The 25,666-nt window shown below is 32.5% G+C and overlaps 1 protein-coding gene across 1 annotated transcript in view; it reads right to left on the reverse strand.

The window, feature by feature from the left end:
- LOC134694780 (BMP-binding endothelial regulator protein-like) overlaps positions 1–25,117 on the reverse strand; it is a 48,556-nt gene extending 23,439 nt beyond the window's left edge. Inside the window, exons 1-2 of the mRNA XM_063555833.1 lie at positions 24,279–25,117; positions 10,928–11,010 (exon numbers count right to left, since the gene is read on the reverse strand). Of these exons, the coding sequence (XP_063411903.1) occupies positions 10,928–11,010; positions 24,279–24,384 (189 nt within the window). The 5' untranslated portion in view covers positions 24,385–25,117. The remainder of the gene's footprint in view (positions 1–10,927; positions 11,011–24,278) is intronic.
- Between the last annotated feature and the right edge of the window lie 549 nt (positions 25,118–25,666).

Here is a 25,666-nt window from a genome sequence, read left to right on the forward strand (position 1 = left end):
CTGGACAGGAGTTATTCAAAAACAGGAAGTCGGACCGGATATGACGCAATGACGCTGAATGTCAAATGAAAGCAATGCTTCTTACCCGACTATTGCTTTTTTGTTGTTACCACCTAATTAAGAACATATATATATAGACCAATCATTTACAGGCTAGTCATTGAAAATACAAAGTACACTATAAAATTTAGTTTTAGATAATTATACTAATTAAGAAAACCTGTAAAGACGCAATTATTTAATTTAGAAAGGACAAGTATAAAAAAAAAAGATAAAAAAATGTGGAAGAAGTATAGGTATCATAATACTTCAATGATTAAAATAACTATTTCTCCCGAATAAGCTAACTGTAAAATATCAGTGACAAGGGAAAGTAATATAATCATTTAATTTGTATAAACAGTGTCTCTTTAACACACTTGTAACTGAGTCAAGAGGGCGGCATTTTGTTCTTGATTGCTCACGCCCCATGAGGATCAATATCAGAGAGAGGTTTACAATTTATTAATGGATAAAAAAAAATACTGCATTATAACATAGGATTTAAATGGTGTTGTAGTATTAGAACAGTAGTGTCAATACATTATTTATCTTTTCTACAAGTGGTCTATCATTTTTATTGTTATTTCTCTTGTTAAAACTAAAATATCAATTTTAAAAAGATTAGGATTGAAAGTTTGATTTAGGTAATAGACTCGTAAGGTCTGTAGCGACAGACGGTAATAAAGTATATAAAGTTTGTTGTAATAATGTCTCCTCAATAAAACTTCTTAAATGGTTCGACAGCACTTAATCAGTGTATTGACATGGCTTTGTATGTTAAGATAGGAAAAAATACCCCAGAGGTACCCTAGGGGGAAACCGCAAATGTTTTTATCACTTATCATAGCAGAAGTTCATAACTAGTAATCTTAAGATAAATATATTTTAATTTTACTTTGATAATTTGATAGTTTTCCATTGTTTTAACTGGATTTAGTTTTAAATTATTCCATTATTTTAACTGGATTTAGTATTAAATGAGTTTCATATAAAAAAGTGGATGGGGTATGATTGCCAATCAGAAAACTCTCCACAAGAGACAAAAATGATACAGAAATTAACAACTATAGGTCACCGAACGGCCTTCAACAATGAGAAAATCCCATACTGCATAGTCGGCTTTAAAAGGTCCCGAAATGACAATGTAAAACAATTCATGTGTTGTATTAATGTTAAAGAAGACAGATTAACAGCATCCCGATTATTTACAAAAATCCGTGACAAAACATATCTAATGACTGAGGACTGGTGTATATCACTTTCAAAGTAAAGCGGTAGTTGTGGTGATTAACAAGCCAATTTATATCTGTTTGTTATGCCTCAGCCAAGTTTTTGTAGGGGTTCGTGTTGCTTAGTCTTTAGTTTTCTATGTTGTGCCTGCTGTAGTTTTGTTTGTCTGTTTGACTTTTTATTTTTGGCCATGGCATTGTTAGTTTATTTTAAATCTATGCGTTTGACTGACTCTCGTGTGTCTCTCGTCCCTTTTGTGTCTTTCGTCTCTTTCAGACAAACACGTGGTCCATAGCACCACAATACAGGTGATAACTTGATAAATAGTATTTTTATAAGATGATGTGTTTAATCAATATACATATTCATGTTTTTTCCCAAATTGAACTGGGATATTTCAAATACTAATCAAAAATGTACAACCGGTTTTTTTAATTCAAATTTAAAACCGTTATAACCGTTTTGAGTACCCCTTTCAGCTCCTCATTTTAAAGTCTGATAATCAGGGGTTAGACAAGGACGCCGACTCTGATGTTTACTTTTTGTCACTTAATAGTTTTTAAACTAGATATCAATAGCCGTATAATGTAAAGCCATGGCGGTGTTCGACAGGTTTCTATTATACAAGCAAAAGTTTAGCCGTCGACTAGTCTCGGTAGGGTAAAAATAATAGTATTTAATATTTATGATACAACGCTCGCATAATTTGGTAGTTCGGATGAAAGATAAAGTATGTTTTATTTATTTAATGTGCATCGCTAATTTAACCCCACACGAGCAGCTGGGAGAGATTAAAATGGGGTTTAATATAAATCTACTTGCTATTTGTTTATACCCCGATAGGTTGGTATATGACATCATGCGTCCGTCTGTTCGGTGCCGTCCGTATGTCTGTGCATCATAGGTTAAAGTCTTTATTTCAGGTAATTAACCATGTAAGTGTGATAATATTAGCTAAACTTTATAAAACTTATTACACTTTTTCAATGTGCTATTAGCTTACGAATTATTTTTTCTTTTTTTTTTCTTTATATTTTCTAAATCAGATTTTGACTAGTTATCGTCAGTAACGGTTCAAAAAGGGTCAAATTGCGAGCGGTGCGTGTTTGCCAATCAGCTTGTTATGTGTGTCAAAAAGTCTTTCCGTATCGCTTAGTTAATACCAGAAGTTTCTTATTAGTCTGCTGATATTAGTCTGCGGAGTAGGTGTATTTGTTTATAAAATAAATTTGTAAATTAACTTTTTACAATTTATACAATTTTGAAAATTCCAATCAAAACCTGTCTTCTTAAAGACTGAAAGTTAGGCAGTTTGTTTTGTTTTAGACGAGTTTGTTTTATAAACTCATAGTTCAAACATACGATTTGTATACAAAACTGATGACAAATTAATTTGTAAGATCAAAACAATTTATAACTGTCTCCTTATCATTTGTCAACATTCCTATGTAAATTTACACAAATAATTTCGTTTACCCTCGTATTAAAGCGATCATTTATAACCGAATAATGAGCCAAAATAAACAAAACAGCTAAGTATCAATCGTGTATTCCGACTCGTGTCGGAGATTAGCGATCATTAACGAGGTTTTACGGTTACATTCGGTAAATTATCATAGGAGGCGCTTATCCTGATTGAAATTTAACAAAGTGAGAAAGCAAACATTCACATTCCAAATAATGGAGTTTATTAACCCGACTCTTGACTTTCAACTTTAAAATATCTTGGTAATAAACTACATAACAAAAATGTTAGAAAATCAATAAAATTATTAATGATGTCAAAAATGTTTTATTGTATATTTGATTACGAACAATGTCAAAACTAGGAGTGAAGTTAAACGCTACGGCCATGAAAACAGAGTTTAATTTAAATTTGTGCTAATTACACAAACAAATGTGTCCTATGACATTCAAGATTTGTTATTTGGTCTCCATAATACAGGTATACGATCATCCTCTCCAAACCTGTTTTGTTTTCTGATATGTTCTGTATGGTGTATTATGATGCTGCTTGTTGCATGAGTTAACGCACTGGTCATTTTAAAAGAGAGAGTGTTGAGTTCTAAAACACTGGACTGACCCTGACAAAAAAGCATCTATGCAAATGTGTCTTGGAAAAAACCTTATGAAGGATCCTTACATGTGCAACTTGAAAAATGAAGTAATGCACGTATTTTAGAAAGAAAAAAATACCGTACTAGTAATGATTGATTGGTGGCATTTTAACGCTGCGTAATCCCATGAGATTTATGTCACGCAGAACCTGTTTATACCAAAAAAGTAAGGTCCCAAAAAAATGTTCAAACGGAAACTGCATATATAGTCGAATGAAAGCTGTACATTTAGATAAAAACTGAATAATAAACCATAAATTAATTGCGTCGCATATCGGGTACTTACTAAACTTAAAATTAAACAGTTTGAGGGGTATTCGGATGAAATGAATACCTAATCATATATCATATCTTTCAATGATATGATAATACCATAAAACACCTGTTCAAAATCAGAACTCAATTTTGTTAATGGAATCTTTTTCTCATACAAATTCCTGTCATACCGATTATATCTATGTTACAAAGACTCGTAAAAGCGCCATTGTTAACCCGGTTCTCAAAAGGCCAATTTCACATAAAGACCCCGTTTTTTGTCAGTCAACCTATTACGTGAAAGGCCATACTTTATCCCATCTCAATCCTACTCAAGACAAAGCTTTCTTTTTGTAACTGCACGAGTTGAAAGTCGTCTGTGTTTTTGTCTTCGGTGTATTATCATTAAGACATTTTGATAGTTTGAGTACCACTTTATATTCTCTGTGAAGAGCCATCTAAACGTTGTGTCAACACAATTAGATAAGTCTGAACAGACGGGTAAAAATAAACAATTGTCCTTTTAAGGAGGTACCCAGCAGTTTGGATAAATATCATGTAGTTTTACATTTTTGATTTTTCATTTCAACATTATTTTTTTTCATATTAATTCATTTTAAGCCGGTAAATTTCATTATAATTTTCCAAAACAATTGTCTTTTGAAAGAGGTACCCAGCAGTTTGGTTAAATATACTGTATTTAAACATTTTTCATTTTTCATTTCAACATTTTTTTCTAAATTTAGCCACTATATTTCTGTAAAATTGCCGTTTGGTTAAGTATCTTGTAGTTAAACATTTTTGTTTGATTTTTCATTTTAACATTTTTTCAAAATTGAGCTACAAGCTAGATTTCTTTAAAATAGTCCTTTAATGGAAGTACTCTGCATTTTGGTAAATATCATGTAGTTCAACATTTTTCATTTTTCATTTCAACAAAAATTTCCAATTTATTCATATTCAGCCACAAGATTTCATTAACATTTCCAAAAACAATTGTCATTTGAAGGAAGTATTTAGCATTTGTTTAATTATCATATAGTTAAACAATTTTGAATTTTCATTTCAACATTTTTTCCAAAATTAACCACTTGATTTCTTTAAAAATGTTAGTTACAGAAATTACTCAGCATTTTGGTTGATTATCGTGTAGTCTAACATTTTTTTATTTCATTTAAACATTGTTTTCCCAAATTTATTCATATTCAGCCACAAAATTGCATTAACATTTCCCAACATAATTGTCATTTGAAGGAAGTACCCAGCAGTTTGGTTTAATATCATGTAGTTTTGATATTTTCTAATTTTCATTTCAACATTTTTTTCAAGTTTGATCTATATTAAGCCACAATATGTCAAAATGTCAAATAACCCAACTTATTAATAAGTTCAAATCAATTATATTCTTTAATTCAGTAATGTTATAAAGGTTCTGATGTACTTAAGTTGTTTTTTCCGTATACCTCTTCAGATATTACAATCTTTACAAATGTTCTGCTCTTATTGGTATATTTATGTAGATTATACCGTCGGTTTTTCCGTCACTAGTAATTTTGGGGCCTTTATAGCTTGTTGTCGGTGTCAGCTAAGGCTCCGTATGGTAGGCCGTACATTGACCTATAAAGGTTTACTTTTTAAAATTATCATTTGGATGGAGAGTTGTCTCATTGGCACTCACACCACATCTTCCTATATCTATATATCTTTCTCATAGAAACATTTTTAAAGAAAATTTTCATCGACATATTTGAAGTACAACTTTATAGCAAAACAAGACAATCTGATTAAAATTAATTTTTAACAATAAGATGCAAACAAATGTTTAACATACACACATGCATATCTTCATAAAAAGGAAAATCGAAAAAAAAGTGTAAGTGCGACGTTTTGTTACCACCAATGAAACATGTCATAAAATATACTAAGTTCTGCTATATATATAATATTAGTCCAAAAAGGTTGAATTCTTCTTGAAAAAAAATGAGAAAGGAAATGGGAAATGTGTCAAAGCGACAACAACCCGACCATAGAGCAGACAACAGCCGAAGGCCACCAATGGGTCTTCAATGTAGCGAGAATTCCCGCACCCGTAGGTGTCCTTTAGCTGGCCCCTAAAAAATATGTATACTAGTACAGGGATCATGGACGTCATACTAAACTCCGAATTATACAAAAGAAACTAAATTTAAAAACCATACAAGACTAACAAAGGCCAGAGGCTCCAGACTTGGGACAAGCGCAAAATCGCTGCGGGGTTAAACATGTTAATAAGATCCCCAGCCTCCCCCTATAGCTCTAGTCAATGTAGAAAAGTAAACGCATAACAATACGCACATTAAAATTCAGTTCAAGAGACGTCCGAGTCCAACTGCAAAAAATTTTAACAAAATTAAATGACTTGAATCTCTGTTTTCACTAGTAGAATCATAACAGTATTTATACCTGACGGAATAATTCAGATAAACATGGTTAAAATCGCTTTCAGTCTACTTAAACAAAATAATAATAATCAGAGGAGGATTAAAGTTGACATGAGGCTCGCCACACCATGCATGTATTGAGCTACAACTGACCAGGAAACAATTTTAACAGCATGATTGAACGTATGAAATGGCAACATTGAACCAAAAACTAATCTCCAGGTCAAGCTGGGAGCAACTTTGACATACCGAGGCCCCCGAAGTATCCAAGCTAGTTTAAACTCCTGTCTGGATACCAGAGATGTGTGTGAGAGTGTTAAAATAACCCTTCTGATGTACTGCCATTTTTAGCATCACGAGTAAGGATCGAACTCGGGACCTTCAGCACTGTGGCCATCGGTCTTAACCACTAGACCACGAACTCACACAAATGCATGATATCATTGAGAAGCTTAATATTTAACAAAACAACGTAATAAAAACGTTTAGCTGATTTTACAAAGTAACCTCCCTATAGTGTAAGGTACCACATTATTTAAAACGTTCAGTTGATTTTTAAAGAGTTATCTCCCTGTATTGTTATGTATCACCTTAAAGTACGCATGACATTGAAATGAAAACAATGACACGAATAAAATATCATTGTGAGATGAAGCATGAGTGTAATTGATCACCATAACCAGTCAACAGTAACTGCCAGATATAAACGCTGTCAGTAGGCAATATTGTTTTAACATATTAATTGATTTTATTTTTTTGTTTATTGTGAGAGAATATTATTGACATTTATTGCCAGTTCCAAATTTCTTAGCTTAAAAAGGTCGATGTTATTTGTAATGCCAAACCGACTCTATCCTGTAACGACTTATTACATAGACTATATTTATCAAGGGCACAGGTTGCATCTGCGAAGCGGGGCCTGCTTTTCCTTGCCAATGATATGTACTCATTCTCCGTGCGTTTTAATAGGGTTCATCATGGTAAATCATTTGTTTCGGTGTTATGTGGACGATTAAAATCGTTAGCTTAAAACATTTTCTTTATACCTGCCTTGATTGAAAGCTTATCTCCATATTTGTTTTAATTGCGATTGTTTGTGGGCTACCGTTTCCATATACATGTACATTGGAAATATTGAAAAAAAAAATGTTTTATCATTGCCAATGAAACAAATCTCTTCTTAAGACCAAATAATATAGAAGTTAGCAGCTATATGTCATCATACGGCCTTCAACATTGATCAACACATATACCACAAAGTACACGTATAAACGACCCCATCGTATTTTATTCGGAGTGTTTATCTATTCGTCCTGTGTCTTTTGGTCATGGTATTCTCAGTGAATCGTCCTGTGTCTTTTGGTCATGGTATTCTCAGTGAATCGTCCTGTGTCATTTGGTCATGGTATTCTCAGTGAATCGTTATTTGTCTTTTGGTCATGGTATTCTCAGTGAATCGTCTAGTGTCTTTTGGTCATGGTATTTTCAGTGAATCGTCGTGTGTCTTTTGATCATGGTATTCTCAGTGAATCGTCCTGTGTCTTTTGGTCATTGTATTCTCAGTGAATCGTTATGTGTCTTTTGTTCATGGTATTCTCAGTGAATCGTCTAGTATCTTTTGTTCATGGTATTCTCAGTGAATCGTTCTGTGTCTTTTGTTCATGGTATTCTCAGTGAATCGTCTTGTGTCTTTTGGTCATGGTATTCTGAGTGAATCGTCCTGTGTCTTTTGGTCATGGCATTCTGAGTGAATCGTCCTGTGACTTTTGGTCATGGTATTCTCAGTGAAGCAACCTGTGTCTTTTGGTCATGGTATTCTCAGTGAATCGTCTTGTGTCTTTTGGTCATGGTATTCTGAGTGAATCGTCCTGTGTCTTTTGGTCATGGCATTCTGAGTGAATCGTCCTGTGACTTTTGGTCATGATATTCTCAGTGAAGCAACCTGTTCTTTTGGTCATGGTATTTTCAGTGAATCGTTTAGTGTCTTTTGGTCATGGTATTCTCAGTGAATCGTCTAGTGTTGTTTGGTTATGGTATTATCAGTGAATCGTTCTGTGTCTTTTGTTCATAATATTCTCAGTGAATCGTCTTGTGTCTTTTGGTCATGGTATTCTGAGTGAATCGTCCTGTGTCTTTTGGTCATGGTATTCTGAGTGAATCATCCTGTGACTTTTGGTCATGGTATTCTCAGTGAATCGTCCTGTGTCTTTTGGTCATGGTATTCTCAGTGAATCATCCTGTGACTTTTGGTCATGGTATTCTCAGTGAATCGTCCTGTGTCTTTTGGTCATGGTATTCTCAGTGAATCGTCTAGTGTCTTATGGTCATGGTATTCTCAGTGAATCGTCTAGTGTCTTATGGTCATGGTATTCTCAGTGAATCGTCTTGTGTCTTTTGGTCATGGCATTCTCAGTGAATCGTCTTGTGTCTTTTGGTCATGGTATTCTGAGTGAATCGTCTAGTGTCTTTTGGTCATGATATTTTCAGTGAATCGTCTTGTGTCTTTTGGTCATGGTATTCTCAGTGAATCGTCTTGTGTCTTTTGGTCATGGTATTCTCAGTGAATCGTTCTGTGTCTTTTGGTCATGGTATTCTGAATGAATCGTCTTGTGTCTTATGGTCATGGTATTCTCAGTGAATCGTCTGGTGTCTTTTGGTCTTGATATTCTCAGTTTATCGTCCTGTGTCTTTTGGTCATGGTATTCTCAGTGAATGGTCTTGTGTCTTTTGGTCATGGCATTCTCAGTGAATCGTCTTGCGTTTAAGACTGATGATTATCCCCCTTTCTTTAAACTGAGACGGCAGTTACGACAATTGTTTTTACAAGTGTTAATATATTTACTACGCGTCCGTCAAGTATTTTATGTTACATAATTATGTGACTTGATGGGGGTGTAAAATATCTCATTATGTTTTATTGCTTGTATTATGAAATAATTGATCACAAAAGATGTCAGTTACGTTCGAATAGGTGTGAAATAGTATCTATGTTTTTACATGTGTCTTGTTTGATTTATATGAATACCGTTTCTAGACATAATTTAGACCGTTTATGCTAATTTTTACATTGCTTAATTTGACGAAAAATTATTATGGTAAATATGCGGGGAGGTATGATTGCATGTGTCTTTTAAGTTGTTTTGGTGCGCCTCGAAAGACAGAAAGACAAACTTACACAAGACAATACATATTTATTAGATTTGTCATGCAAACAGGTTGTTGACAATTGCGTCAAGTTTTCTAAAGCCGAATATCAATTCTACAGCAAGCAGAAAACAAAAAGATAAAAGAGAATTTAGTCCTTAGTGGACAAGATATGGGGGTAGGAATTGGGGGTACCAGGATTTGGAAAATGAAAAATCAGCCCTGGTAGGAATCTTGTCTAATACAAAAAGCGTAAAGAAATAAACTGAAGTTGTCCTTTGAAAAAAAATATTAAAACAGTTGTCCACTTAGCGCTCATTTTGTTCAGTACATATGGTCAATTAGAACTTGGTAATACTCTTGTATCTTATTGTATACTTCATTAGCACATGTTGTTTAATATATTCGGCGCATCGGGATTTTATTGTAAGTTTTAGTCTCTGCGCACTTTTCCTATAAATCAGATCAAGAAAATATGATAGTGCGTTTAAATCTTATTTTGTGTTTTATCATAAGCACATGCTAGGGGCAGCGGGATCTGATTGTATGCTGTAGTCTAAGCGCACTTTTTTTCAACTTATGGGGTCAACACGAACTTGATAGTAGATTGGAATTTTATTGTAAAATTTAGTCTAATCGCACTTTTTTCAATATTTAAGGTCAACATAAACTTGATAGTTTGTTAAAATCTTATTGTATGTTTTAGCCTACAGGTTTACTTCTAACAAGCAACCCTTTATTTGCACTTAAGCAAAACGAGACCTATCATTTTTCACAAAGATTCTACCTAAACAATCTTTTATGATATAAAAATTATATTAATAAGTTCAGTGCGTGTAAATGAATTGATATTTTATTGAGTCACGTAGCAAATGGTACGATCTAAAATAATCGTGGAAGATTAAATACGTTGTGGTATCTTATGCTTTGATAAAAGGTGCACATATTTTGGTATTCTATTGTGAAAGAGAAAATTAACCCTGTTGGAAACTCATTATAATTGTCTGTTTGGGCGAGAATCTAATTTCGTCATAAAATGACTTTCTGATCATCGGAATGACGGTCACCCACGTGCAACAAACCGACGCATTGCAATGACCCTAATTTTGCACTTCCATTTCAACAATGATTTTGTTTTTCGCAATTTTTCTTTCTATTTTCTTAAAGACAATGCGTATTTAAAATGCGCTGTAATATATAAATATTAAAAAAGAATCAGACAGTTGCGTGAATTCTGCAGATTATGCAATTTGGAAATGAAGATTTGTTGCTGCGTAATTCAATTACAACATATATTAAAATATATTTATGTGATTTATAAATCCTTATGGCTTTTTCAAGATTTAGATAGGGAGGGTCGTCTTTACTGAAGGTTTTGAACTCTTAACTGATAATGATTTAAAACATATTAAGTTAAAGAAGAGAAGAGGGAGATAATGTACTATATGTACTGCATACAGACTAAAATAAACAAATAATTTCCCCATAGGCGACAATGATAGCATTTTTTTTAGATACATACTTTAGAATGTTGAAAAAGTGTACCCAGGGGCGGATCCAGGCTTTTTTTAACAAGGGTTTCTATATGTTCCAACTACATATATCCCCATTAAAATGCATTGATCGTCGAAAACGAGGTTCCAACCCTTGGAATGCCCCATAAGACGCCCAACCCCCCGCTTAATCCGTCATTGGTGTTTAAATCATATCAAAACTTACCTTACAAAAACACCGAATACACGGACCCGTAATTCCTTCTATGTAAATGTCTTCTCCTTCCGTATCACACCGAGATATGGTTCCTACAAAATAAAATCAATGTAAATCAAAATGGAGTATTTTTTTTAAGTGGAATTTTATGCAACTGGCATACAAGAGAAAAGATTAGTTAGCAATAAAACAAGGCTTAATCCACCATGTTTCTACATAAGAAAATGTCTGGAATATGACAGTTGTTATCCATTCGTTTGATGTGGTTGAGCTTTTGATTTTGCCATTTGATTACGAACTTTCCGTTTTGAATTTTCCTCGGAGTTCAGTACTTTTGTGATTTTACTTTTTCAAAAGGACTTTTGTTAAAAAAAAAAGGGGATTAACAACAAAATACCAACGAACTTTAAAAAGGGGAAGTTTATTCAAACTTACAAAAATCAAAATTTAGGTCTTATCACCTAGCACAATCGATTGAAAACAATTGCCATACTCCTGCCAGTATGCATGAAGACCTTACAAGATATTCGTCTACATTCCCGGGATACCCCTTTATGTTTATTTGTTACGACATGATATATTTGTCATTAGACGTTTTAGCAATTAACAATCAATTTTATACACCGACGTTGCGTACGATGTTAGTACTATTTATGTTGTAATCATATATATGTGCTATAATCGAGATGACCCAAACTATAAAAAGAGGATGTGGTATGATTGCCAATGAGACAACTCTCCACAAGAGACAAAAATGACACAAAAATTAACAACTATAGGTCACCGTATTATACGGCTTTCAACAATGAGCAAAGCACATACCGCATAGTCGGCTATAAAAGGCCCCGAAATTACAATGTAAAATAATTCAAACGAGAAACTAACGGCCTTAGTTCTGTACAAAAAATGACATGTTTTATGCATTTACGTGTTCATTTTATATTTTCATCGACAAAACTGTACTATCACTTTCTTTCATTTAAGTTAGTAAATTTTTATTAATTTTCAAAATTTCACATTTTCATCCTTTAAATTTTGTTTCGACAAAGTAACAATCAGAACAATATCAGAATGTACATTATTATATTGTAGGTCTTAAATATACAGAAAAATAACTTCGTCGTATGTTAACTCAATCAAGCAATTCATACTTTTGCCTGAATTAGCAAATTTTAAATGAATGTTAACTGACAGCCATAATCGGTTATTTAGTAGTTTGTTAAATAACTTCTTTATAATACATCGACATTTAAAAAAAAAGATTGAATGAAATATTTTAAAATTGAAAAATGCGTTAAATAACACAACGCAGAACAGCATGAAATAATACATCTATTTAAAAAAATAAATAGAGTCTTTATATTTCAGCAATATATCATATCTCGATCACTCGCAAGCTTATAGACCTTATAGAGCGTCTGGTATTTCGATACATATTTAAGAATATATATATATATATATCTTTTTCAAATTGACAATGTGTAAGCCTGATGTTGTGTTTGTCAATTGTTAACTTTTTTCAAACGATTATTGTGTTTTATGTTATTGTAAGTTGTGCATCGGGATAAAAAAAAACATGTAAAATACAACTTTGAACTTTAAATTGAGGTGAATGTTTTTCATTATTCAGACTACAACAAATAGTATTTCCAATTTTAAAAGCGGTTCTCAAAACAAATAGATTACATTTACTTGGTCAAAGATTTAACATCAAGTGAAAGCGATTCTCAAAACAAATTAGATCACATTTACTTGGTCAAAGATATAACATCAATTATGAGTGTAACAATTCACAAGAAACGAATTGAAATATATGTAAGCAACTATAGAGAAATATACAGCCTCCAGCTGAAGGACGCCTCCGGAAACGGGAGTTTCTCGCTGCATTGAAGACCTACTGGTGACCTTCTGCCGTTGTCTGTTCTATAGTCGTGTTGTTTTCTCTTTGACAAATTCCCGATTTCCATTCTTAATTTTATTCAATAAGCTCCGCGTACAAGACAAAAGAAAAAAACAATTAAAAAAAAAACTAACGGCCTGATTAATAGCCATAACAATAAAGATAGAAAAAAGTCAGACAGCAACATGAAATTGCCACTGAATCAAATAAAGGCTTCTGGATTAAGCTTAGAACACAGAGAGTGTTACGGGGTTAAGTAAGTGTGTGGGGCTCAGACCCATCCCCCTTTAACGACAGGGAAAATAAATAGTTTGGCAATTCAATGCCTTATTCAAAGAGCTCCGGAAAGACAAATTTAAGAGAATTCAATTCAATTCAAAAGCGAAAACTAATGGCATCATTTACGCAAAATCAATAAACGGTAATCAAATATGACAGACAACAACTGTGACCAAAGCGACAACCACTGAATTACATGGCGCTGGATTGGGACAAGTACATATAGAGAATGTGTCTTGGTTTAGCGTGTGTGTTGGGGTTCAAACTTCCGCAACAACACACAGAAACCAACGCAAATTACACAGAATTGCAGGTTTTTGGTTGAACCAGCGTATGGGGACCCAAACTTCCCCTAAGATAGTGGCGTAACATTACAACCTGAGAGCAAACTGATAAAGTCATTTTGAAAAGTCTATGGAATGTAAACTCTAACAAATGATGCTCTTGTTCTACTGATGAGTGTCCTATGACGATCAGATACAGAGAATATGCTCGCTCCTTGCAATTGTTTATATACATATGCTTCATTACGCTAACGTTCTGAAATACCTTTTCCTCATCCTTTTTACAAAACATATGTCATAATGAGCTCGTACCACAACGTCACCATAAAGATGACTGCATCTTTCATATGATAAATGCGTTTTAAATCATTTACAAATGAATCAAACATTCTTTGCTTAAAATATACCCTGAAGAATTAATTTTAATGCAAAAGCGATGAACATTTATCATAAGGTTTAACATTCGGTTGGTTAAATAGTATGTGAAACTTAATACATTACTTTGAAAAGTATAAAGATTTTCATCAAAACTTTAACAAAGTAGTTTGTCCCATTTCAATTTGCCTGTCCGGATAATAGGTTTTCGTGATCGATTTCCTTTTTATATTTTGACATTGTGATGGTAAAGTGCTGATTGTCTGTCATGAAACACCTGGTTATCACCTAGTCAATCTATAAGGTAAAAATGATAGGTAAGAATGGATTAAAGCGAGGCTATATGTACTCATTAAGAACAAATTCATGATTAATGTATGGGGACAATTTGATGATATGGTAAAATTCTCTTACAATACATAAGGGGGACAATCTACGAAATCTTTATATCTTGTGTGGGTTTTTTTTCTTAAGTAAGCAAGGTTAGTCCGTTAAGTTGACGAAATGTACGGACTTACTCGAAGAACGAAATGGACTTGGATTATATGATTGATTTATTCACGCTACAAATTGTTAAAAATTGCAATTCACAAATTCTCCAAACTTATTCTTTTCATTGTCTATGGACTTTTAAAAAACGTTTTCGAGGTGGCTCAATTAAATAAAATCAGCACTTCACTAGTTTGAAAGTGCTTTTTCTGGAGTAGTTGTCATCAGGCCTTGAAGTCTTCAAACTTTCCAGTCAGTTGTTTGTATTCATACTCCAAAATCAACCAATCAAAATGCTGGCTTTCATGTTGCGAGCATGAACTGTGTGCTCCGAGCAGTGAGCAACATTTTATGACTTCACCCCCAGAACCGCTAACAGGAGCGTAGCTAGACTGATGTTGAAGTAATCCCCCCAGTGGGTCAAGGACACAGCCCTGGTAAGGGGACCAGGGGGTGAACCCCCTCCCCCCGTAAGCTCCTGGATTTTAGCGTTTTTGAACCATAAATATGAACATAAAATATTATGAATATTAAGGTGTAGCCAAAGGCATTTAAAAAAAAAAAATCTGATAATTTTGTGAAAAAAAAGAAACTAAAAAATCAGCAGTGAGCAAAGTTTTATAACTTCAACCACAGAACCGCTAGTCGCCACTGGCTAAGAGTCGAATATTTATAACAGACCAGAAACAGTTGAAGAGATATTTAATCAATCATAACCGATGATAACGAGCTTTCTCCGGAACCCCCCTTTTTTGGACGATCAATGCTTTTCAATGAGGACATGTAGTTTGAACACCCCTTTTTATCCTAGGTTTGGAACCCCCTGTTTTTAAATTGACTGGATCCGCCCCTGACTTCATCATATTTTCTCTTTTTTCGATGGGCTTATATTAGTAAATAATTTTCTTTTTACTTATTTATTTATTGTAATTATATTTTTTGTGAAATTATTTCTGTATGATGGCAAATATTCCAATCCAAATACCATTCTCTATTGTTACACTATGGAAGCAGCATTTGACCGATAGAGGGCGTTGATTGTGTACCAGTAACAAGAGTGTAAGTGATAGAGATCGTTGAACGACAGACAGTGATTCATATCATGTGAATTATATTCCGATAAAAAAAATGTATTAATACAACTCTTATGTTCTCCGTCAATTTTATTGACAAGGTCTAAAAAAATACGATTTATTACAGCGGTTCCTCATTTATACACAATCAAAATTCGTAATTACATCATAAAAGACAGTCCTATCTGTATTACATCTTGACCAATATGGTGAATATCGTCTGGACACAGATGACCGTAAGAAAAAATAGGAAGCATTATCTTGATTACATCAATGTTATAAGATTTTTCATGACCATAAATTCGTCAAAACGTCCAGAATCAGTAAAGGATGAACACTGTGTCGAGATATAGAAATACAAAGAGGAGTTAAGGGGGGTGAAAAAATATATGATTAAAAGGATGTATTTCAAAAATTCGAGATTTTGCTACATAATATAGAAAAACAGGGCAATAATTAAAAATAAAAGTAATAAGGGGACCAATATTGAAAAAATCAAAAACGAAATTAGAAATTTATGGACTTCTATCCCTTACAGACCTCATGCATCAGGAAACAATGTTTGTTGAGGGATATTACTTGATCAATTCCCATTTGTTTCGTCTAGATACATTTAGAATATTATTTCATTCTTTGGTAAGTGTGAGATGATATCTGATTAGGAAATTGACAACATAGGCGTTGATTTATCTCTTAAAATGATGAGTTCTTCATATTTCTCTATTGATTTTATATCTTTATTCAGTCCTGAAATGAACAGCTTTCTGTTTGGCAGTTGTAGATCTTCTTCAATTGCATTTACAAATTGTTTTGTTTTTACTCAATTTTGAAATATTAACATGTACATCAAAGTAGTGGTTTAAGCTTGATATAAAAGATAAATTGGAATTTAAATTAATTGAAATGCTTTTAACAAATATTGCTTGGATTCACTTTTCAATAATAAAATAGAATATTGTCACATATCAATCGGAGTAACGAAATAATGAACCGATGTTTACAACGAGAACTATTTTTAAGTTGATTTGGGAACAGTGGGGAAAATTTCGACGAACTAACGAAAAACCAACTGCATAAAGTCAGTTGTGCTGATTTGCTTAGTTTGAGCAATGCTGTCGTAGATCTGCGGAATCAAACGACTGAATTATCCGCGTTTCGATTTTGTAAAAAGAGATCGAAACTCAGTTTAGATTAACGAATATGTCAGTTTCTGAATATTCAATTTTATTTTCACCAAACATTTAGTGTTTTAATTCATAAAATTATATATATGACTTTCATTTTTGTTTGAATACCATATCGAATTATTCGCTTGACAAAAAGAAACTTTAGATTAACGAATGAACCAGTTTCTGAATATTCGTATATAATAGCATTACATAAACATGCTTCAAAATGTTATTTTCACCAAACACTTAGGGTTTTAATTCATAAAATTATATATATGACTTTTCATTTTTGTTTGAATACCATATATAATTATTCTGGTACGCCTTTTAAAGTTCCTCTATACAACAGTATGTGTGTCAATGCCACTCGTATGTCAATTCAATGGGGGAAATTCCTCGACGTCACATGAACAATAAGAATATAATTTTTACAATACACTTATGCCTTTGTGGTAAGATAAAAATACTATAAGATAAAGGACAAACTATTTTACCAAAATAGACCATCTTCTTTCCTTTGAACAGAAACAAAATTGGGTCCTTTAAGATAACATCAGTTCAGTAGTATGATTATTATTATTGTCTGAAACAGACAAAATCTATAATATTGCGACATCACCACAATGATATTATTTCTTAGTCATCATTTTAACCAGAAGTTACGCGGAGTCTTAAAATAATAAAATAAACGATTTTGTTTATTTGTATTTAGTATGGTAGTATGTAGATGTGGTAAGATTGCAACTAATACTCTCCACAAGAAATTAAAATGACATAGCAGCCGTAGTAATTAACAACCTTAGGTTACCGTAGGTCTTCAATAATGAACAGAACCGATACTGCAGTGGCGTGTTTAATTGCACGCATTGATATGTCGTAGTGTCTTATTTTCATTTACAAGAAATGTTGAACCAAAATCAATGATATGTTTCTTATATTATACCTTTTTTGCGTTAATTTTCTATTGAAAGTTTCAGTCAGAAATGAAAGGACCAATAATAAATTGTCATAAGTTTTGTGCTGATCAGATGTTCCTCCAGGACTGAAATAAGAGAAGCTTTGCTGTTGGTTCCAAAAATGTTCCAAAGACCAGTATAATTAGTAGTTGTAAGCTTTGGACCAGTGAAACGAACAGCTCTAACATACAAATATAATATGAAGCAACAAATAACTTGATACCACCGAATTAAAGCCTAGTACCCGACGAGTGGGACAGTAAGGTGATAGTATAGCATATAAAAAGAGAGACGAAAGATACCAGAGAGACAGTCAAACTCATAGATCGAAAATAAACTGACAACCCCATGGCTAAAAATAAAAAAGGCGAACAGACAAAAAATAGTACAAAAGACACAACCTATAGAAAACGAAAATAAAGACTAAGCAACACGAACCCTACCAAATCTGAATGGGGATGATCTCAGGTGCTCCGGAGGGGTGAGCAGATCCTGCTCTCCATATGGCACCTGTCGTGTTGCTTATGTTATTTTAAATCCGGTAAAAAGTCAATTCGGTAGATCACATTCGTGAAAAGGAAAGGGTATTGTAAAAGAGGGACGAAAGATACCAAAGGGACAGTCAAACTCATAAATCTAAAACAAGCTGACAACGCCATGGCTAAAAATGAAAAAGACAAACAGAAAAACAATAGTATACATAACACAACATAGAAAACTAAAGAATAAACAACACGAACCCCACCAAAAACTAGGGGTGATCGCAGGTGCTCCGGAAGGGTAAGCAGATCCTGCTCCACATGTGGCACCCGTCGTGTTGCTTATGTGATTACAAATCCGGTAAATAGTCTCATTCGGTAGGTCACATTCATGAAAGGGAAGGGGATTGTAGTTACGACGTAAGGAACATATCCGATATCATTTGTGAAACGGTTATCCAATAACGGTCCACCAACTCGTGATGGCGTCCGTAAAATTTACGAAAGGATGATTTCAACTTCACCATTTGGAACTCTTGTTTTAATAGCTTCCTTGTGAGCAGCAATCCTATATCAAGGAAATAATGTTAAGAAATACAAGCACGGGAATACAAATACATTTAAAAAGAGGTTTATTTCAGTAGTTTACACAAGTATTCAAGTACTTTTACATCTTTGCTTTCGGTGTCTTTGTGGTTTAACATTCTCAAGAAGGACTTCGGATGCACGTAGGTTATCAAGTGTTATATTCATTTCCACTGCAAGTCACTTGAAATGTTTTAATTGTACTTGCTAGTTTTATATTTATGTACATGTCCTAATTTAAATTTTAATGCCAATTGTCATATAAAGAAAAACATAGCATAGCTGTTATATTCTGTCACACTTATCATTACCCCAGCTAACTATTTAACCATTTATCGTGATTTTGCGGGTAGAAAATGTGTTTGATGCTATATTTTTCTCGGAGCTATTTACAGTAATGATATTTTAATGCGATATTTATGACTTTTACCAGACGATATTTAACGTCGAGGTGATCAGCGGTCCTTAGTGCATTTCAAATAAAAGAAAGAGGTAAGCATTGGAGGCTTGTACGAAAAGGGTCATCATCCCTGTATCATGACTTTGCAACTCTTAGCCAAAATACATGTAGGTTATATATATACTAGAATACACTTATAATGAACTCACACGAAGCGCTATATGTACTTTGATTTCAACCAATCGCCGTGAACATGCATTGAATATTTGTCACTGGACGTTAAGCAACCAATAATTAAAGAAATGAATGAATATATAAATTTACAGTCCTAGGTCAAAATGTTTTAAAAAAAAAGTTTTTTTTTTATGTTTACTCTAAAATATTTCAGTAAGCATTTATGATAGAAAAGTTGATTTGTCACTGAAAAGAAGAGAGTAGAACGATACCAGAGGGACATTCAAACTAATAGTTGAAAATAAACAAGTCAGTGGCGGATCCAGGGGGGGAGTCTCGTGGTTGAAACCCCCTTTTTTGTGACGATCAATATATTTGAATGCGAAAATGTGGTCCAACCCCTCCCCATTTTTTATCCTGGGTTGGGACCCCCCCCCCCCCCCTTTAAAATTGCTGCATCCGCCCCTGCAAGTTATTTTTGGCTTTGAACCAAAAAAATGTAGCTGTCAGTAACTGCGAATAATCTCAGATATGTACTTAATGTCTTTTTGTTGTCAAGATGTACAAGTACACAGCCACGTCCGTTCTGTGTGGTTTTTTAGATGTGTGTCTATGTGTATCCATCTGATGAGTTAATCCTTTTTCAACAGATTTGTATAGTTTGTTCTTTTGATGTACTTTTACACCACTGTACTAATTAGTTAGGGTGAGGGTTGGTGGTCCTCTGAACATGTTTAACCATGCCACATTCTAAATATGTTATTTGGTCTCTCCCTCTGAATAGTTACATGTATTATTTGGAAAGCAACTCGCCGCTATTAATTGACAAATGTTAAAGTCTCTTCTTTTCTCTTACAATGATTTATATATTTTTCTCTCTTTCAATGATTTATCATATATTTTTCTCTCTTTTAATGTTTTATATATATTTTTTTCTCTTTCAATGATTTATATATATTTTTTTCTCTTTCAATGATTTATATATATTTTTTTCTCTTTCAATGATTTCTATATATTTTCCCTCTTTCAATGATTTATTATACAAATATTCAATTACAGAGCTCATAAAACAAGCAAATGCAACAATTGTCGTCCACCAAGATGCCGCGAACATTTGTTTTCTTAATCTGTGACATAAAACAAATCTGACAAAACCAATTCATGATTTATAATAGCATTGTTGACATTTAAAATAAACTTTAAAATATTCAATATCTAATCCTTAACGTTAATTTGTACTTCTATTGTTTCGAATCAATATGTAAATAAAAAAAATTACAATCCATTTCTATTTTTAAATTAATTAATACAATGATGAAATCAATCTTGAATTCGATCAATTTTATAAAAGTACGAAATATGATTAATAAAACATCTGCTCTCTGTATGATAATATGCAGCCATATATTAAATTGGAAAAAGATGCAAATTTAGTCATAATTTCAATAAATATTCCCTACTACGAATACCAATGAACCCCGGAACTGCAGTAAAAACAGTTAAATTTGATTTTTAGATCATTATTATCATAGGTGAATATCACTTTGCGGTCCCTGATATATGACTTAATTTCTTTTAAACTCAATTCATATACAGCACGTATATACATATACATATGTACGTATGATTTTTTACCATGTGTATAGTTTTGTAATATGGTTAGCAAAAAGCTCAGGCAAGAATATGCAGGAAAAGCAATTTGACACAACGGATTTATAAATAAAAGTCCAGGTAGAATTCTCTGATGGATTCTAATAAATAAATTGGTGGTACCACAATGGACAAATGCTTAAAATGGTGAACATTTTTTTTTAAATTTTCGCTTAAATTTTTTTCTGATACTTTATTTTAATAATTACAGCCAGTTAAGAAAGCATCACAATGTGAAACATTTAGTATTTATTTATATTAGCAGGCCTTCTGTGTACATAGACGTGTTTGTGAGTAATCTTAAAAGAAATAAGGGTTCAAGCGATATCTCGAATTTGTCTATTTACTAATGGTGTAACATCACTTCATAACAAAAAGTAAAATACAAAAATATTGAACTCTGGGGAAAATTCAATCGGAAAGTCCGTAATCAAATGCCAAAATGGCAAAATCAAAAGCTCAAACACATCAAACAAATGGATAACAAGCGTCATATTCCTGACTTGGTAGAGGAACCTTTTTTTTCCTTTTGAAAATATCATTTAGTTGAGTGAGACTTGAGTATTCTTCAATCTGACAGCCACCCTAAACTACGATATATCGGGAAATACAAGGTAGACACAGATATTCATCAAATTCAATCGTCAAATGACCAATAACTTGCTAAAATTTAAAAGCAATTGAAAGTTTGGCTTTGAGTTGTTAGGTATATGTAAACCTTCCTTCTTGTAAGAATGTGTAAAAAAAATGCATTCCATTGTTTATTTAATTATTTAATAATTGAAAAAAAAGGCAACATTCCTGGTGAAGGGAAATTTAGAAAAGCTTCCATATAGAAATGCTTTAGGTTCCTATTTGTTGAATAGCTCATAACGAGTCTACGTGATTAAACATATCTAGCATCAGTTCATATGCTTATGTTTGAGCATTCCTAATGATGGTTAATCTAAACAAAAAAGCGCTTCAACGTTAGTTGGCCTACTTTCTAGGTTCCGTGTGGTAAACCAAAACTCCGAACGTGGCTACGTACTTTTACATTTCTTGATTTCACAGGTTTACATTTGATCTTCTCTTGTGGAGATTGATTAAAAAACTGCTTCTCTGGCTATTTCTTGTTGGCTTCATTTTGTTCAAATAGCCTCTAACGTAGCTACAAGTACGTATTTTTACGTTTCTAGCTTGTAAATGTTTAATTTTTAGCATTCCCTATGAGATAAATGTAGAAAAACTCTCGCTATTCCCTTTTAATAGGTTCCTTTTGGTCGAATAGCCTCTAACGTAGGTTCGTATGTTAAAGTCCCTTGTTTTCAAATGTTTACTTTTGTAGCAATCTCGAAGAAGGTAAATCTAAAAATCACTTCTGTGGCTATCTGTTTCTTTTGATAAAGTAGCTCCTAACTTTGTTTACGTCTCTATCTTTCAAATGTTTACTTTTTATAGCAAAGGAAAATTTAGAAAAGCGCTTCGGACACATGGAATTTAAAAAATATATAGTTTTAATTAAATTAGGTTTGATCGTTGACGCAGGATTAATGCATTTGAAAATTGACTTTACGTTTTATATTTAAGAAACAGTATGCGACACCCATCATCCCTGTATAATAAGTTTATCAAAGTTAATACAGTGAAACCTGGCTAAACCGAACCTCTTCGGGACTTAAGATTTAGTTCGGTTTTGGTCGATGTCTGGTTTTATCAGGTTCTCATCGCATACAATTTGATATGACGGTGCTTAAGAACATCTTTCGTTGATACAGGTTTTCGGTTTATGCAGGATTCGGTTTAGCCAGGTTTCGCTGTACTTGTTTTTGGCATTTACTTACGATGAAATTGGATCTAGGATTATTATCTTAAATGATATTTTTCTTTATAAAGAGAGTCACGAGTAATTTATTTCAGCAACAATATAACACGGCAGGTCATAATTTTTAATCGAATTGTACCGGGGTTTTTGTAGATATATTTAGTATACTAGAGTGGAAGAATTTTATACGTTGAGCATCTGGTTTAAAATCTTCCTTTTACAATATTTCTGCTCGTGTGCAGGAGCGCGTGCATGCTTTAAATATGATATGCACTGATTAACAGCCGTATAAACCCTCCACTTGATCTTAGGACTTTTGTATATTCATTGTTGAAGGACGGGATGTCATATTTGTAGTCGTATATCTATATCTAATTTTGTTTCTAGTGGGCTAGTTGCCTCTGTTTAATTGCAATCACTTTACATCTTTTATTTTTATACTTTTCAGATTCAAATTAAAAAGGGTTTATACTTTTACAACATATACTATATGCTATCCGTAAATAAAATCTTTCGATAAAAAATATTATTTTTTTCTACATGAAGCAAATGTCTGTACCAAAATAAGAAATATGACAGTTGTTATTCCGAGCTTCGTTTAATGTGCTTGAGCTTTTGATTTTGTAATTTGATAAAGTGACTTTCCGTTTTGAATTGTATTAGGAGTTCGTTATATTTTCTTTACTTTAATTTATATAAAAGAAAGCATTCGTATACTTAAGAAATAATGTCTCCAAACATCTAAACGAAAGTAAAATCACAAAAATACTGAACTTAGAGGAAAATCAATTCGGAAAGTCCATAATCACATGACAAAATCAAATAACAAAATGCATCAAAAACGAATGGACAAGAACTGTCATATATTCCTGACTTGGTACAGGCATTTTCAAATGTGGAAAATGATGGATTAAACCTGATGTTATAGCGCTAAACATAAATGCAGTTAAAAAGTTTCAAATAATTATTTAGGTGAAACTTTTAAAATATTTCATCAAACAAACAAAAATACTAAATTTTTCTAAATCTAAATTTGTGGGTAAGTTGTCTTGGTTATATTTATTGTACATGTATGATTTTTAAGTTTCTACACACGCGTTCATTTTAAAAGTTTTCTTTTGTTTATCTTATTTAATAGGCTAATACCAAATAAGCCTTGCAATAGGAGAACGCTGCTAGACGGTTTAACTGAATTCCAAAATAAAACATACGAATATATCTGCAATTTCTTTGGCTAGCAGTTGGTAAATTTTAAACGAAAGGGTATTATAAAACTAAAATTTGTAGCAATTGTTAGCGACTGCAATTTTAAACCGAATAAGTTTTATAGAGGAATGCAAATGTATGAATGTATTAATAATGAAAATATTATAAATACTTTTATTTGTTATTGCTTTTGATCATTTTCTGTTATGGAAATATTTATTACTTTGATATAATTATTTTCAGAACTATCCGTTAAACTAATGAAAATGCACTGTTAAATCTATCTATAATTTTGTTTGCAGACATTGAGACAATTAGAACAGAACATATTTTTATAAAATAATTTTATGACATGCATTGATTTTATGAAAGACCCGAACAAGAAAAAAAGTAAATTGTTTTAGAATGACAATAATAAATTTGTAAGTATAGGTAGGCAAAATATATAACAGGTGAGAGTTAAGAAAATTGACATATCTAATAATGTAAAAAGGTGTAATAAGAAATTAGCATAATAATGTAATTATAGTTACTTACCTACTAATTGGGATCCGACAGGTGCGAATAAAAATGTCAGTGTATGTAGTATCCAAAAAATCACAAAACACTGATGATTTCTGTAATTAATCGTCAAAATAAGCATAGTCAAAATTACACATCGGAACTTCCCGGCAGTTCACGATCATTCTACTATGGTCAAAATTACTTTCTTGTAATAAAGTTACAAAAACACACCACGTAAACTATATACTTAAAGATGTAAATTAAGAAGTAAATTATCCCTTTTGGTTCGTAAAAATATCAACTGCTTCCTAATTAAGTTAAACTCCCAGGTAGAGAGTTTTTTTTAACAGTTACGGGATATGTCGCCAGGTTTTAGTCCGTTTCACACCCTGGTAGACATACATGTTCCTAAGATTTCTCGATGATAACGATCTTAATTCGTTTTAAAACTTTCTCAAATATTTTCTTCAAGATAAACCAGTAATTAAATTCTTTATCTCGTTAACTGATCATACCATTAAAGTATTCCTTAAATAGCCTCAGGAAAAATCCGTGTTAATATCAAGAATATTATCGCAAAAAATTAAAATGTCATTTGTTTCTTCTCTTTATCATCGGGTAATAATCAAAATTGCTTAATTACCCTCAAGAAGTCCTCTGTCGATATGCAGGAGATATTAATTGACACAGATCACTTTCATCAGGACGATCGCTAACATCAGAGACCATGTCCTGCCTACTTCCCAACCGCAATCCACTTGGGTTTTATTTTAAGTTCTTCTCAGATCTGATAGTTTTCATAATAAACCTCAAAAAAGATAATTCATAAATATTATTCATGACTTAAGAAAATTATGTCGTCTGCAGTACAAACTTTTATCTTCTTTATCCAATAGTTAAATTTACATTTTTTCACCATAATAGGACATATTTTGATTGGTTACCTTACAACAATTGGGCGTGGTCAATAAGAAAGTTAATAACATTAATATAGTATGCAGTACAAATATTTGCAGACGACCAACATTTCACGTGGATTTATTTAGTTAATGGAGCCATTTTACCGTCAGAACTTTAAATGTATTGCTGTTTATTTCTTTTGCACATCATCATAAAATTTGTCATATCCTTTTGAAGATTTTTATATTAATAAAAATATTTTACATTTAATTTGAAACATTATAGCTGATCGTGTTTTATGAGAAGTAACTATCCATGAACGATAGGAGAGAAATCTTAAGTGATCAAAATGGAAATGAATTTCATTGACAAAAATCTACGGTCGACTTCGTAAAGATATTTGACTTTTTGTAAGTACAGGTGTTTCAGTACATTAGTATTTGTAATAAAGACAAAGAATTTTAACATTACAATTTTGTATTTTTTTTAATAAAATTGTTTTGATTCCAATTGATGATTTG

This window comes from Mytilus trossulus, chromosome 13, assembly GCF_036588685.1.
Source record: "Mytilus trossulus isolate FHL-02 chromosome 13, PNRI_Mtr1.1.1.hap1, whole genome shotgun sequence".
Lineage (NCBI taxonomy): Eukaryota > Metazoa > Mollusca > Bivalvia > Mytilida > Mytilidae > Mytilus > Mytilus trossulus.